At 44.4% G+C, this 13516-nt stretch overlaps 1 protein-coding gene across 2 annotated transcripts in view; it reads right to left on the bottom strand.

Moving 5' to 3' along the window:
- Nucleotides 1–13516, bottom strand: part of SNX18 (sorting nexin 18) — an 81179-nt gene that overhangs the window by 12947 nt on the left and 54716 nt on the right. The window contains exon 2 of one of the 2 annotated variants that reach the window (XM_082455886.1): nucleotides 4415–4542. The exons of the other annotated variant lie outside the window; for it this stretch is intronic. Coding sequence (XP_082312012.1) covers nucleotides 4502–4542 — 41 coding nt within the window. The 3' untranslated portion in view covers nucleotides 4415–4501. Of the gene's footprint in view, nucleotides 1–4414; nucleotides 4543–13516 lie in introns of those variants that run through there. 2 annotated transcript variants of the gene reach the window in all.

Here is a 13516-nt window from a genome sequence, read left to right on the forward strand (position 1 = left end):
CCCATCCAGAACACTTTCCTCAGCCTTTCTCCCCATGAATCTCTATCTATGGCTTAAGTCCCAAGTAAAACGCTACCTCCATAAATCCATCTCAAAATTTCTGAGTCAGAAAGTATTTCCTCCTTCTCTGTATTCTTAAACCTACCTCTGTTTTCGTTGTTGTCCTCCCACTTAGGTACACAAGTAACTCTCAGAAGGAACGTTTGTACATGCCTAATAGTTTAGAAACACGATGGTTGTTTCCATCTTCCAGGTATGCTTTTCCTTCTGATTGCCCATTGCTTGCTTCTTATTCTTGATGTTCAAATCTTAGCTTAGATGGCACCTCCTCAGAAAGGCCATCTCTGGCCACCCAATCTAAAGTCAATATCCAGTCACCTTCTTGCCCTCTTTAAGTTATCAGTATGGCATTTTTTTGTTTCTTTGCTTGTTAGTTTATTTATTGTGGTAAAATATACATAATATAAAATTTACCATTTCAACCATTTAAAAAAAATTTTATTTATTTTATTTTTGGCTGCGTAGGGACTTCATTGCTGCACTCGGGCTTTCTCTAGTTGTGGTGAGCGGGGGCTACTCTTTGTTGCGGTGCGCGGGCTTCTCATGGCGGTGGCTTCTCTTGCTGCAGAGCACAGGCTCTAGGCATACGGGCTTCAGTAGTTGTGGCACATGGGCTCAGTAGTTGTGGCTCACGGGCTCTAGAGCGCAGGCTCAGCAGTTGTGGCGCATGGGCTTAGTTGCTCCACAGTATGTGGGATCTTCCCAGACCAGGGCTCTAACCCATGTCCCCTGCATTAGCAGGCGGATTCTTAACCACTGCGCCCCCAGGGAAGCCCTCAACTATTTTTAAGTATACAATTCAGTGGCATTAGGCACATTCACAGTGTTGCACAAGGATCACCACTATCCATTTCCAAGATTTTTTCATCTTCCCAAACAGAATTGCTGTACTCATTAAACAGGAACTCCCCATTACCCCTCTCCCCTGCCCCTGGTAATCTCTATTACGCACTCTGTCTCTACAGATTTGCCTACTCTAGGTCACCTCATATAAAGTGGGATCATACAATATTTGTTCTTTTGTGTTTGGCTTATTTCACTTAGCATAATGTTTTTAAGGTTCATCCACGTTGTAGCATGTGTCAGAACTTCATTCCTTTTTAAGACTGAATAATGTTCCATTGTATGTGTATACCACATTTACCCATTCATGCATCAAAAAACACTGTGTTGTTTCCACCTTTTGCCTATTGTGAATAATGATGCTATGAAGATGGGTGCATATATATCTGTTTAAATCTCTGCTTTTAATTCTTTGGGGGTTTATACCTAGAAGTGAAATCGCTGGATCACATGGTGATTTTATGTTTAACTTTTTGAGAAACCACCATACTGTCAGCCTGGCATATTTAAAATGCATTTGTTTGTCTGCTCCACTGGAATGAAACCTTCATGAGAGCAGGGACCACATCTGTCTTTTCCCTCCCTGCATCCCCAGCACCTAAAACAATTCTGGCACACAACGGACACTCAGAAGTTTTTGTTAAGTGAATGAATGAAATAGGTCCTCAGCAATTGTTAGTGTTCTTTCTCCTTTATACTCCATTCCTCTTAAATCAATCGCAAACTGCCTGAGGGCAGGGCTAGGTCTCATCATCTGTGTAACCTCAGCACTTAACACATGGAAGACACCCAATAAATACTTGTAGAGCTGAAGTATCAATAAATCCCCATTATTTGCTTACAGTTTGGTTTTCTCAGTTGAGTTCTCTAGATTCAGGCTGATGATAATGGATTAGGAAGAATGGAAGGCTTTCCCCTGGCTTTTTAGGGAGCAAAAGAAAAGGCCCACTGAGGCCCACATGCTAGTGCCTCCTAGGCACCTCTGCCTCACTTTTTCTCTCATCCTTTTCCCTTTGATTTCTGGATTCTAGCACTTGCCAGAGCCAGGGCTAAAGGAAGCAGGATCAACTGAAAAATCCATTAAATTACATCATCTGCCTCTGAGAATTGAGGCGTGCCGGCTGAGTCTTTGGTTCAGATAAAATACAAGTTCTGATATCCCAAGACTTCCTAAAATTTCAAGTAACGTTCTTTGGAATAAAAATTTTAATGACTTTCAAGTAGTTCTGAGCCTGGTAATTCTGATTATATATGCCATATACAGATAAATAATATATTTTACCACTCTGTATTATATATAATAAATTACACACACACTGCATATTGCACTTTATGTATAATAATGGGTCACTAAACGGGGATGGCAAAACCCAAGTAAAAATGCCCCTGGTACCTGGAACCATTTCCATGGATTTTCTCCCCAAATCCTGTCAGCCTCCTTTACCATTAGGAACACTCTTTGTTTCAGCCAGCAGTTTTCGAAACAAAGGAGGATAAGAGAAACCTCCTAGAATGCCAACAGCAGTAGGCTCCAAAAGGCTGCCAGACTACAGCTATTTTCCCAGTGGCTCCACCAACCCTCCCAGCTCCCTCCTGCCCCCTGTATCAGAGCCACTGGCCTTCGCCCAGGTCCTGCCTCCATAGTCTGCTGCCTGCGTGATTCCCAGACAGGCAGCCTCAGGTCAACCTTCGATTATAGATCCTCAATCGCCCCTCCATTTCTGCATCTCCGCACATTAAAAAACTTCTTAAGGCTTTATCACTGCCTGGGCTCTGCCTCAGGTGAAGGCCATTCTAGTGGGGCCGTGATTCTTGGGGGGCTTTGCTCACTTGAGGAGCACTAAGTCTTGGGTGTGAGGAGGGTGAGTAAGATTACTGTCTATCCAAAGGAAATGCTGGATTCAGAAACTTGGCTAACACTTAGAGAATAGGGAGTTTTATAAAACTCCAGCCATGTGTTAAAACCACACCCAAAATCTGTCTCCAAATCCCTAGTTTCCAATGTGCTCTTTTTTCTTTAAAAAAATAGTTTGAGGATAAAGATGTGGCACATATATACAATGGAATATTACTCAGCCATAAAAAGAAACGAAATTGAGTTATTTGTAGTGATGTGGATGGACTTAGAGTCTGTCATACAGAGTGAAGTAAGTCAGAAAGAGAAAACAAATACCGTATGCCAACACATATATATGGAATCTAAAAAAAAAAAAAAAAAAGGTTCTGAAGAATCTAAGGGCAGGACAGCAATAAAGACGCAGACGTAGAGAATGGACTTGAGGACACGGGGAGGGGGAAGGGTAAGCTGGGACGAAGTGAGAGAGTGGCATGGACATATATACACTACCAAATGTCAAATAGATAGCTAGTGGGAAGCAGCCACATAGCACAGGGAGATCAGCTCCGTGCTTTGCATCCAACTAGAGGGGTGGGATAGGGAGGATGGGAGGGAGATGCAAGTGGGAGGAGCTATGATGATATATGTATGTGTATAGCTGATTCACTTTGTTATACAGCAGAAACTAACACACCATTGTAAAGCAATTATACTCCAATAAAGATGTTTAAAAAAAAAAAAGTTTGCAGGGAATTCCCTGGTGGCCCAGTGGTTAGGGCCTGGGGGCTTTCACTGCCAGGGCCCAGGTTCGATCCCTGGTTGGGGAACTGAGATCCTGCAAGCCAGTGGCGCAGCCAAAAAAATAAAAAATAGTGTGCATGTTTTCCCAATCATGTGTCATCTTTATTACCTCCTGCTGGAGCAGGCAGATGAGGGAAGAGGGAAGTGGACCATGTCTCAGCTGACAGATGAGTGGGAAGGAAGTGAGCAGAGTGAGAAGGTCAAGGTCAAGAGGAGCAGAAGGCAGAGGTGGAAACCAGGTGGGAGGTTGGTCCCAGGTGAACTTCATCTGCCATCTCTCCTCCCCTGTCAGTCCTAAACACCCCCTCCCCTTTCTGGTGCTGCTGCCAGTTACTGGTTACTAAGTGTCCCGGAGCAAAGGTTATCTAATAGGAACAGGACAGAAGGGTGGTCAGAACTCCCCTGTCAGGCCAGGCTGCTCCCTGCCTCCAGGCCACATGTAGGTTCTGGTCTAATTATAAGGACAGAAATGCCTGCCAGGATGTCCCAAAGTAAGGGCTAAAACAAAGACTGTCCTCAGGCTCTCTCACTGGCTAGAGACTAGCAAGTACTCAGGCCCAGAGGAGAGATACAAAGGGCCTCAGAGTGCCTGGGGTATCCTGGGTACCCAGTTCATACGTGTCAAATGAATGCATTGAGAGAGACATCCATATTGGGTTGGCCAAAAAGTTCGTTCCGGCTTTTCCATAGCATTGTAAGAGCGGAAAAACCCGAACAAACTTTTTGGCCAACCCAATACATACATACATGTGTACATACATACATACACACACACATAGATACAGAGATGATGGATGGATAATAGGAAGTTTCCATAGTTCACCCCTTTTTGACCTACTCACCTGAGTCTGATCTAGGGCTGTTTCCAGTCACCGGTTCCAGCTATTCACTCACACCCAAGTACACACTGCTCAGGTCACCACTGCAGGAATGGGAGGGGAAGCGGCACAGCCATTCCTATCAGAAGCTCCTCACTGTGATGGCTGCAGTCCCATAAAAATCTGTACAGAGGACAGAGTAGGTGTTATCTGCCCCAACTGCAGATAAAAGTGAGACATAGAAAGTAGACTGTGACCATAGAACAGGCAGTTGATGGCTGCAGAAGGTCTTAGAACCCAGGACATCTGGCCCCTGAGCTAGAACACTCTCCTACAGCCGGCCTCCACTGCCATGGGACAGAGTGAGCAGTGAATGTGAACTTGACTTCACGTATTAATCATCCAGCCTCCACTGTCTCTCACTGTTGGGGGAAGAGCTCTTTCCTGCTTGTTGTCCTAAGGAGGGCAAACAACAACCAAATTAGCCAAACAGGCCAGCCCTGAACAAAGTTCCAAAGTGAAGGCCTTTGTTTGTTTGTTTGTTTGCTTGCTTGCTTTCAGCCTGTCCCGGGACCCTTTATCTCCATCAGGAATGCTCCCTTAATTCCTGAAGAGTCTTTTTGGTAGAGATAGTGGAGGAAAGAGAGAGCACTGGCCCTCAGGCAGAGATGCCTCTAATAAACTCATTCATGTTGCTACACAGTTTCTTTTTAAAGTAGGGCTACATCCTAAGAGAAGTCTTAAACTGGGTAAATGATTGTATCCTCTTTTTCACAGGCATTTGCATTTTAAAAGGGGAAGACCAAGATTCTGGAATGGCCTTCTCCAATAGCAGTGCTATTGGCATGACCCAGGAAAGAGAAGGGACAGAGGTCAGAGGTGGAGGTCAGAGATCTTTCCAGCTAGTGGTTGCCACCTACTCCAACCACAGGGCCAGTCTAGCAGCCAAAAGCTTTGGGAAGGAGGAGGGGAAGAGGGCGCCCACTGATAGAAACATCGCACTGGGGAGTGTCACCTTCTCAACTTAATCGCTCTGACATGCATCCTGGTTGGGGTGGGAGGCAGGTGCAGAGGAGCAAAAACACTTTGAGAGAAGTCCAAGGATCTATCTTGCTTTCTGAAATCAAAACTGAAGCTGACAACATTCACTTAAGAGGAGAAAAAACAAAAAAAGGAACATGGCCGTTAACTGCTTTCTTCTGAATCGCTGACAAGTCACAGGTTCTCTCTCACCCCTCCTCGCCTTCAGTTTTCTGGAGGCTGTCTGCTTGTGTCTTATCTCTTCTCCCTGCATCCAGAGACAGTGCTTGCTTTGCACAATTCTTGACTCCTGACCAAAGCTGGGTGGAATGCATACTGTTGAGAAAAGCCCCTCTTTGGACCTAGGACAAAGCCCTGCACCGGGGATGGGCTCCTCCCCCGGACCCTGCTACCTGCCCCCGCAAGCCTGAGATGACAGTGCCAGCCCCTCATGCAAGTGAGGCCAGCCTGACGGACCCTTGCTGCCTGCTCCACGGGCCAGTTCTCTTTGCTCTTTCTTCAAACTGCCTCACGAGATTTGCTGTTAAACTCTCCATGATTTTAGTACCACCTGCTGCCAACAAATATGAGACAGGAATAAAGTTGACCAACGGTTCCAGTCTTTGTCACTGAATTTCAACCAGGAGTTGGTCCCAAGTCCAATGAGAGGTGTCCTTCTAAAAGACACACAGAGGAGAGACAGGCACAGAGAAGAGGAGGAGGAAATGTGACCATGGAGGCAGAGATCGGAGTGATACAACCGCAGATCCAGGAAACCACCAGACACTGGAAGAGACAAGGAATGGAATCTCCCCTAGAAGCCTCTGGAGGGAGCGTAACCCTACTTTTTCCTTATTTCCAACGTCTGGCCTCCAGGACTATAAGAGAATAAACCTCTGTTGTTTTAAGCCACCCAGACTGTGGTAATCGGTTGTTCTGATAAAATACAAGTAAAAGATGGTACCGCTGCCCAATCTGAATCCAAGGTTTGAGAAGTTGTGTGGTGCCCCACAGATGCGCACATCTCACTAGTAAGTGATGGTAGTTATTTAAGAATGAAATAAGGGTATCTTTATTTGTATTGATTTTTCAGGTGGTGTCTATATTATTAGGACCTAAGTACATATTAAATTATTTGGATACAACTACTTAATAAATAGAATTTTTAAGCCTTTCTTTCTGGCCTAGGGATACTGTGAAGAAATCCCTGAGACAGTGTGCTGCGAAACAAGGGGAAGTGTAGGACACTGGGTGCTGGTGTCAGAAACCCAGGTTCCCTGGATTTTGCTGCTTTGCATCCCTAGCAGATTGCCTTCTTACACATAGTCCAAGGGGCCCTCTACCATGAAAGGGGAAGGGGCAAAGGAGGGCATCCTCCTTCCCTTTAAGGGCACATCCTGGCAGATGGACTCATCACATTCGTTCCCAATGCATTGGCCAGAACGAAGTCACATGGCCCTGCCTAACTGCAAGGGAAGCAGGGACATGCAAACTGTCCCCTAGGTGGCCATGTGCCAGATAACAATGGGGGGTTTATTAGTGTGCACAAGAGCCAGAGAATGAGTATAGGGGATAAACTTGCAGCCTCTGGCTCTGACATGAATGGAAAGTATGGAGCTGTATTCCTTCTCTCTCAATAAGTGGTGATGTTATCCACAGTAATATTCATCGCTAACTGGACTGAAAGAGAGCAGGAGACTCTGGGAGCAAGGAAGGGCACAATAAAACAGGTTGGAACACTGGCAGCACCAACAAAGAAGGCACACAGCGTGAAGGCGCATGTAGTAGGCGCCGTGTAGAGACAGCACAGTAAGAGTTTTATTGTTTTAGTTTTGTTTTTTGTCTTTTAGAAGTTATCAGCAGTCTTCTGTCTACAGAGGTAAAAACATTTTGGAGAACAGCCCTTTGTTCTCATAAGAGCTAGTCTCTTTTTTAGGGCAAGACAGTAATAGATTGTATCTTTGGTTTGACCAGTCTTGTTATTACTATTAACTGCTTCCCTAACCACTTGTTTACATGCCAATTTTAACATAAGAACCAATAATTCCCTTCTTTTTTTTTTGAGACTTGAATTTATTAAAAATATTGGATGGACTACGATAGCCTAGACCAAAACTTGATGACAGGGTAAGGCAGTGGGTTCTCAGATTTTAAAAATTCACTATGAGAGTAGAGGTTGACTGGATGAGTAGGTTGGCTGTTCCACTAGCATGTGGATACCCAAGGGGACCATTTGTCTGGATGGGGGAGGTTTCAACCCTACCACCTGGAACAGGCTTCCCCACTAGAAGAGGCGCTGTGCAGTCAAAATAGTTAGCCATTACCTTACAAAGTCCCCTCCTTTTTCCCCAGCAAGGGTCCCTTCCTCCACTCTATTTGCGCCACATGCGTATATGTCTGTTCACGCGCCACAGCACTATGCTTCTATATCATAGGCTCTTTCCAGCCTTGGCTTTCCCTGGATTTGCTGCTGGCCTCACAGAGGGGTGACATGGGCAATCTACGCCCCGTGACCAGCTCTGTCCCTTATTTCCCCACAGCCAGACTGTAGATGTAGATAGTTACTAGTGAGGGAGTTGGGAGTGGCTGAAGGACATTACAGTGTAAAAGAACTTACAGCCTGACACAAAACTTGGCCATTTCCAGAGTCCTAGGTCATGAGACCTTTGTTTATGCTCCTGCTACAGTCACATCCTTACTAAATAATTTGTCCCTCACTCTAGGGACACTCTCCTACCAATCCCTCACAAGCTGGGCTCAGCAAATCACTCACAGTGGTCATTTAAATCAGGGGAAGTCCCATGTCCCTTTCTTTTAAAAATTATTTATTTATTTATTTATTTTTGGCTGCGTTGGGTCTTCATTGCTGCGCACGGGCTTTCTCTAGTTGTGGCGAGCGGGGGCTACTCTTTGCTGCAGTGCACGGGCTTCTTATTACGGTGGCTCCTCTTGTTGCAGAGCACGGGCTCTAGGCACACGGGCTTAGTTGTTCCACGGCATGTGGGATCTTCCTGGACCAGGGCTCGAACCCATGTCCCCTGCATTTGCAGGCGGATTCTTAACCACTGCACCACCAGGGAAGTCCCCGTGTCCCTTTTATTTAAGATCACAGAGGCCAGTGTGACAGAAGACCAAGAGGGTGGGACCAGGCCTCTGGCTCCCACCCCACCTCACCCACCCAGCACAAAAGGATGCACAACCTTTGAGCCTTTCTGCTGCCTGATTCTGGGTGGCCAATTCCCCAGGCAGTCCTGCCAAGTAGAAAGCAGGAAGTTCGTCAGGAAATGTAGATCATCATATTACTGTTTTACCTTCTTACAAAGGCTTCAGGTACATAGTCGAAGAAATGTGCCAGCCCTCCAGCTTTGCCTGTCTGGCCCAGGAAATGTGGTCTCGAGTAACACTGAGGCATTTCCAAAGCACAGCCTGGGATGGGTCTTAGTACTTGGGGTTTGGTCACCTTCCAAAACAACTCACTCGTGTGAGGAAAACCTGGGCACCCTCATTCTTCTGGTGGTTAGCTACTGGAACACACACACAAACCTCCCAGTTCTAAAGAAGAGAAACGTTTTTCCTAAGTGCCATATAATCTGTAACGATTCCCCTACCTGTGAAAAAGCTAGGGACAGCTTTTTATTGTTGTTCTTGCTGTTTCTGTTGATATTTCTGTTTCCCAAACCAGCCCCCATAGGCCCTCAGTGCTCAAAAAGCTGGCCCATTATTATTATTTTTTAAAATTTTGTTTTATTTATTTTTTATACAGCAGGTTCTTATTAGTTATCTGTTTTATACACATTAGTGTATATATGTCAATCCCAATCTCCCAATTCATCACACCACCACCCCGGCCCCAGCCACATTCCTCCCTTGGTGTCCATACATTTGTTCTCTACATCTGTGTCTCTATTTCTGCCCTGCAGACCAGTTCATCTGTACCATTTTTCTAGGTTCCATGTATATGCATTAATATACGATATTTGTTTTTCTCTTTCTGACTTACTTCACTCTGTATGACAGTCTCTAGATCCATCCACGTCTCTACAAATAACTCAATTTCCTTTTTATGGCTGAGTAATATTCCATTGTATATATGTACCACATCTTCTTTATCCATTCATCTGTCAATGGGCATTTAGGTTGCTTCCATGACCTGGCTATTGTAAATAGAGCTGCAATGAACATTGGGGTGCATGTGTCTTTTTGAATTATAGTTTTCTCTGGGTATATGCCCAGTAGTGGGATTGCTGGGTCATATGGTAATTCTATTTTTAGTTTTTTAAGAAACCTCCATACTGTTCTTCGTAGTGGCTGTATCAATTTACATTCCCACCAACAGTGCAAGAGGGTTCCCTTTTCTCCCCACCCTCTCCAGCATTTGTTGTCTGTAGATTTTCTGATGATGCCCATTCTAACTGGTGTGAGGTGATACCTCATTGTAGTTTTGATTTGCATTTTTCTAATAATTAGTGATGTTGAGCAGCTTTTCATGTGCTTCTTGGCCATCTGTATGTCTTCTTTGGAGAAATGTCTATTTAGGTCTTCTGCCCATTTTTGGATTGGGTTGTTTGCTTTTTTAATATTGAGCTGCATGAGCTGTTTATATATTTTGGAGATTGATCCTTTGTCCATTCATTCATTTACAAATATTTTCTCCCATTCTGAGGGTTGCTTTTTGTCTTGTTTGTAGTTTCCTTTGCTTTGCAAAAGCTTTGAAGCTTCATTAGGTCTCATTTGTTTATTTTTGTTTTTATTTCCATTACTCTAGGAGGTGGATCAAAAAAAATCTTGCTGTGATTTATATCAAAGAGTGTTCTTCCTAAGTTTTCCTCTAAGAGTTTTATAGTGTCCGGTCTTACATTTAGGCTGTAATCCATTTTGAGTTTATTTTTGTGTATGGGGTTAGGGAGTGTTCTAATTTCATTCTTTTACATGTAGCTGTCCAGTTTTCATAGCACCACTTATTGAAGAGACTGTCTTTTCTCCATTGTATGTCCTTGCCTCCTTTGTCAATGATTAGTTGACCATAGGTGTGTGGATTTATCTCTGGGCTTTCTATCCTGTTCCATTGATCTATATTTCTGTGTTTGTGCCAGTACCATATTGTCTTGATTACTGTAGCTTTGTAGTATAGTCTGAAGTCAGGGAGTCTGATTCCTACAGCTCTGTTTTTTTTCCCTCAAGACTGCTTTGGCTATTCGAGGTCTTTTGTGTCTCCACACAAATTTTAAGATTTTTTGTTCTAGTTCTGTAAAAAATGCCACTGGTAATTTGATAGGGATTGCATTGAATCTGTAGATTGCTTTGGGTAGTATAGTCATTTTCACAATATTGATTCTTCCAATCCAAGAACATGGTGGCTGGCCTATCATTAATCCTTTTAAATAACAAGGCCACAAACCCCTATGGCCAGGCTCCAGCTACACAAAAACTTGATTGAAACTGAAATCATGGCTTTTTTTTACCTTAGACCAGATGAAACTTTTAGGTGAGGTATCCTCCTCTCTTAGCTCCATAAGCCATTGGGGGTTATATATGGATTGATTATTCCCCTTGATCCAGAGTAAACTCCAGCAATGAGGGGAAGTTTTATTAAAAAATTGTAACATCAGGAAACCAGGAACAGCCTCCCTCCTAACTGAGAAGGGAGGACAGCTGCTCTGGATCACCCAGGCTGCAATGGGTCGCCGTCATCATGCTTTGGCAGCAGCATAGCTACAGCTGAGGTCATCTGAAGGCTGGAACCCCAGCAAGGTGAGAAGATCCAGGGCTAGCCCTTGAGACAAAGTAGGCACTTCTGTATCTCCAGGCTGGTCATTGGAAGTGGGTCCACAGGGAAGGAATAGGAGTATGAACCTTCCTAATCTGGACATGTGGGCCCTCAAGTGGCATATTCAGAGGCTGTGGGTGGAACTGCATTCCCTACATACCAACTGGTGAAGTGGGACATATGGTTCTACATAATTTATTTTATTCCTGAAAAAAATGTTATGAGGTGGTACTATTTTTATTCTCATTTTATACACAAGGAAAGTACAAATTAGTAAAGTAGCTTGTCCAATGCCACATAGCTAATAAGTGAGCAAAATTAGATCTGAGCCTAGGTTGCTGACTGTTCTTAACCAGTATGTCCCACTGCCGGTCGTGGCTGTCAACAAGGAGTGATTGACATCATCATGACCTACCTCCGCATGTCCAGCTGGACCACACTGAGCCCGAGCTTCCCCCTGCAGTAAAGGGAAGACCCAGAGCCAGACCTGGTTCCTGAAATGAGCCCCACTTAGTTGCTCAATAATATTTTCTTTCAATAAGTGCTGATCAAATACACTGAGTGCTGATGCACTCAGGAACATGCTCAGCTTTTAGGAAATAACAAGAAGCCTAACAGGATCCATGCTTTCTAAAATACCTTGCCATCTGGTTGGAGGAAACAGGAGGAGCACATATAATGGTAAATGATACAGTTTACAAGGAAGGACTAAATTGTATGGTACTGACTATAATTTTTATAGCTGTTCAGAAAAGAAAGAGGTGAATTTGGGCTGTTTTAGAAAAGGCTTTATAAAGAAGAGACTTGAACCAGACTGTCAAGGACAGATGAGATTTGGAAGGATTGGAAACATAAACACCATTACTAACCCTCTCCCCTACAACCAGATATCATGGCTGGTTTTATTCTTTTAAAGCCAGTGATAGTAAGTTATGTATTTTGCTTTCCTTTTTTTCAACTTCTAAATAGATTCTACATTTAGAACAAAATGATATAAATGCAAAATTTTTAAAAAACAAGTTACCATTGAAACCATATAACTTTGTGTCCTGAACTTTTCTAGTTAATGCTCATGGGATGTCTTGTGATTTCTGACCCATTCACAAATAATTTCAATTTAAGACACAGGCAACTGCTGCCTTCTAAGAGATTTTTAAATGTTACTTTTTTAAAAAAAATTATTTATTTATTTATGGCTGTGTTGCGTCTTCGTTTCTGTGTGAGGGCTTTCTCTAGTTGCGGCAAGCGGGGGCCACTCTTCATCGCAGTGCGCGGGCCTCTCACTATTGTGGTCTCTCTTGTTGCATAGCACAGGCTCCAGACGCGCAGGCTCAGTAATTGTGGCTCACGGGCCCAGTTGCTCTGCGGCATGTGGGATCTTCCTGGACCAGGGCTCGAACCCGTGTCCCCTGCATTGGCAGGCAGACTCTCAACCACTGCGCCACCAGGGAAGCCCTAAGAGATTTTTAAAAACATAATAAATGATACAGGATTAAGGTGTCTAGTTCCAGGGGCCTGTTCACTTTCCTAATTTTTAACAAGAAGACCAGAAGTTTTTAAAGCTTTGAAAGCAGAGTTTTAGCCATGACCTGAGTTTTACTCCACAAAGCTCTCTACTTCCCATTTCTACGGAGGCCCTGTGCCCAGGCCTCAGCAAACTCTCATAGGCAACCTGAACAATGTGTTGGCTTTCTTGGCTCTCAGATCCCTGAATAATGCCCTACAAAGAGCCGGAAATGCCACTGCCTTGGCAATGGCCCTGAGCTCAGTCTGGTGAGTAAGTGCTGGCTGGAGGTGATTGTGGTGGTGTCTCTGGGTTTGTCTCTTAACACAGCATGCTCTGCATCTTTAGATCCAAACAGGCATCAACAGTTGGATGTTTTGCTATGTTGGCGACAGTAACTGAACAGAGATTGGGTTAAATAAAACCACCACCACCCGGGCCTTCCCTGGTGGTGCAGTGGGTAACACTCCACGCTCCCACTGCAGGGGGCCCGGGTTCGATCCCTGGTCGGGGAACTAGATCCCACATGCATGCTACAACTAAGAGTTTGCATGCCACAACTAAGAAGCCCACGTGCCGCAACTAAGACCTGGCAGAGCATAAATAAATAAATGAATATTTTAAAAATAAATAAATAAAACCACCACCACCCGCATGGAGGACTTTGATAGGGAAGATGGTTTGGGGGTGGCTCCGTCTGGACAAGAGATCCCCAAATGGCCAGCTGCCCACAAGTCTTGCTAGCCTTTACCAAACTGGGGACATTTTTTGTTGATTGTTGATTGGTGTAAGCAGGAAGCTGTCTATGCACCCCAGTCCCCTGTACAAGGGAGGGAGAAGGGAGTCCTGGGAGCAGGGGGTAAGCC

This window comes from Balaenoptera physalus (genome assembly GCF_965194825.1).
Source record: "Balaenoptera physalus genome assembly, chromosome: 3".
Taxonomy (NCBI): Eukaryota; Metazoa; Chordata; class Mammalia; order Artiodactyla; family Balaenopteridae; genus Balaenoptera; species Balaenoptera physalus.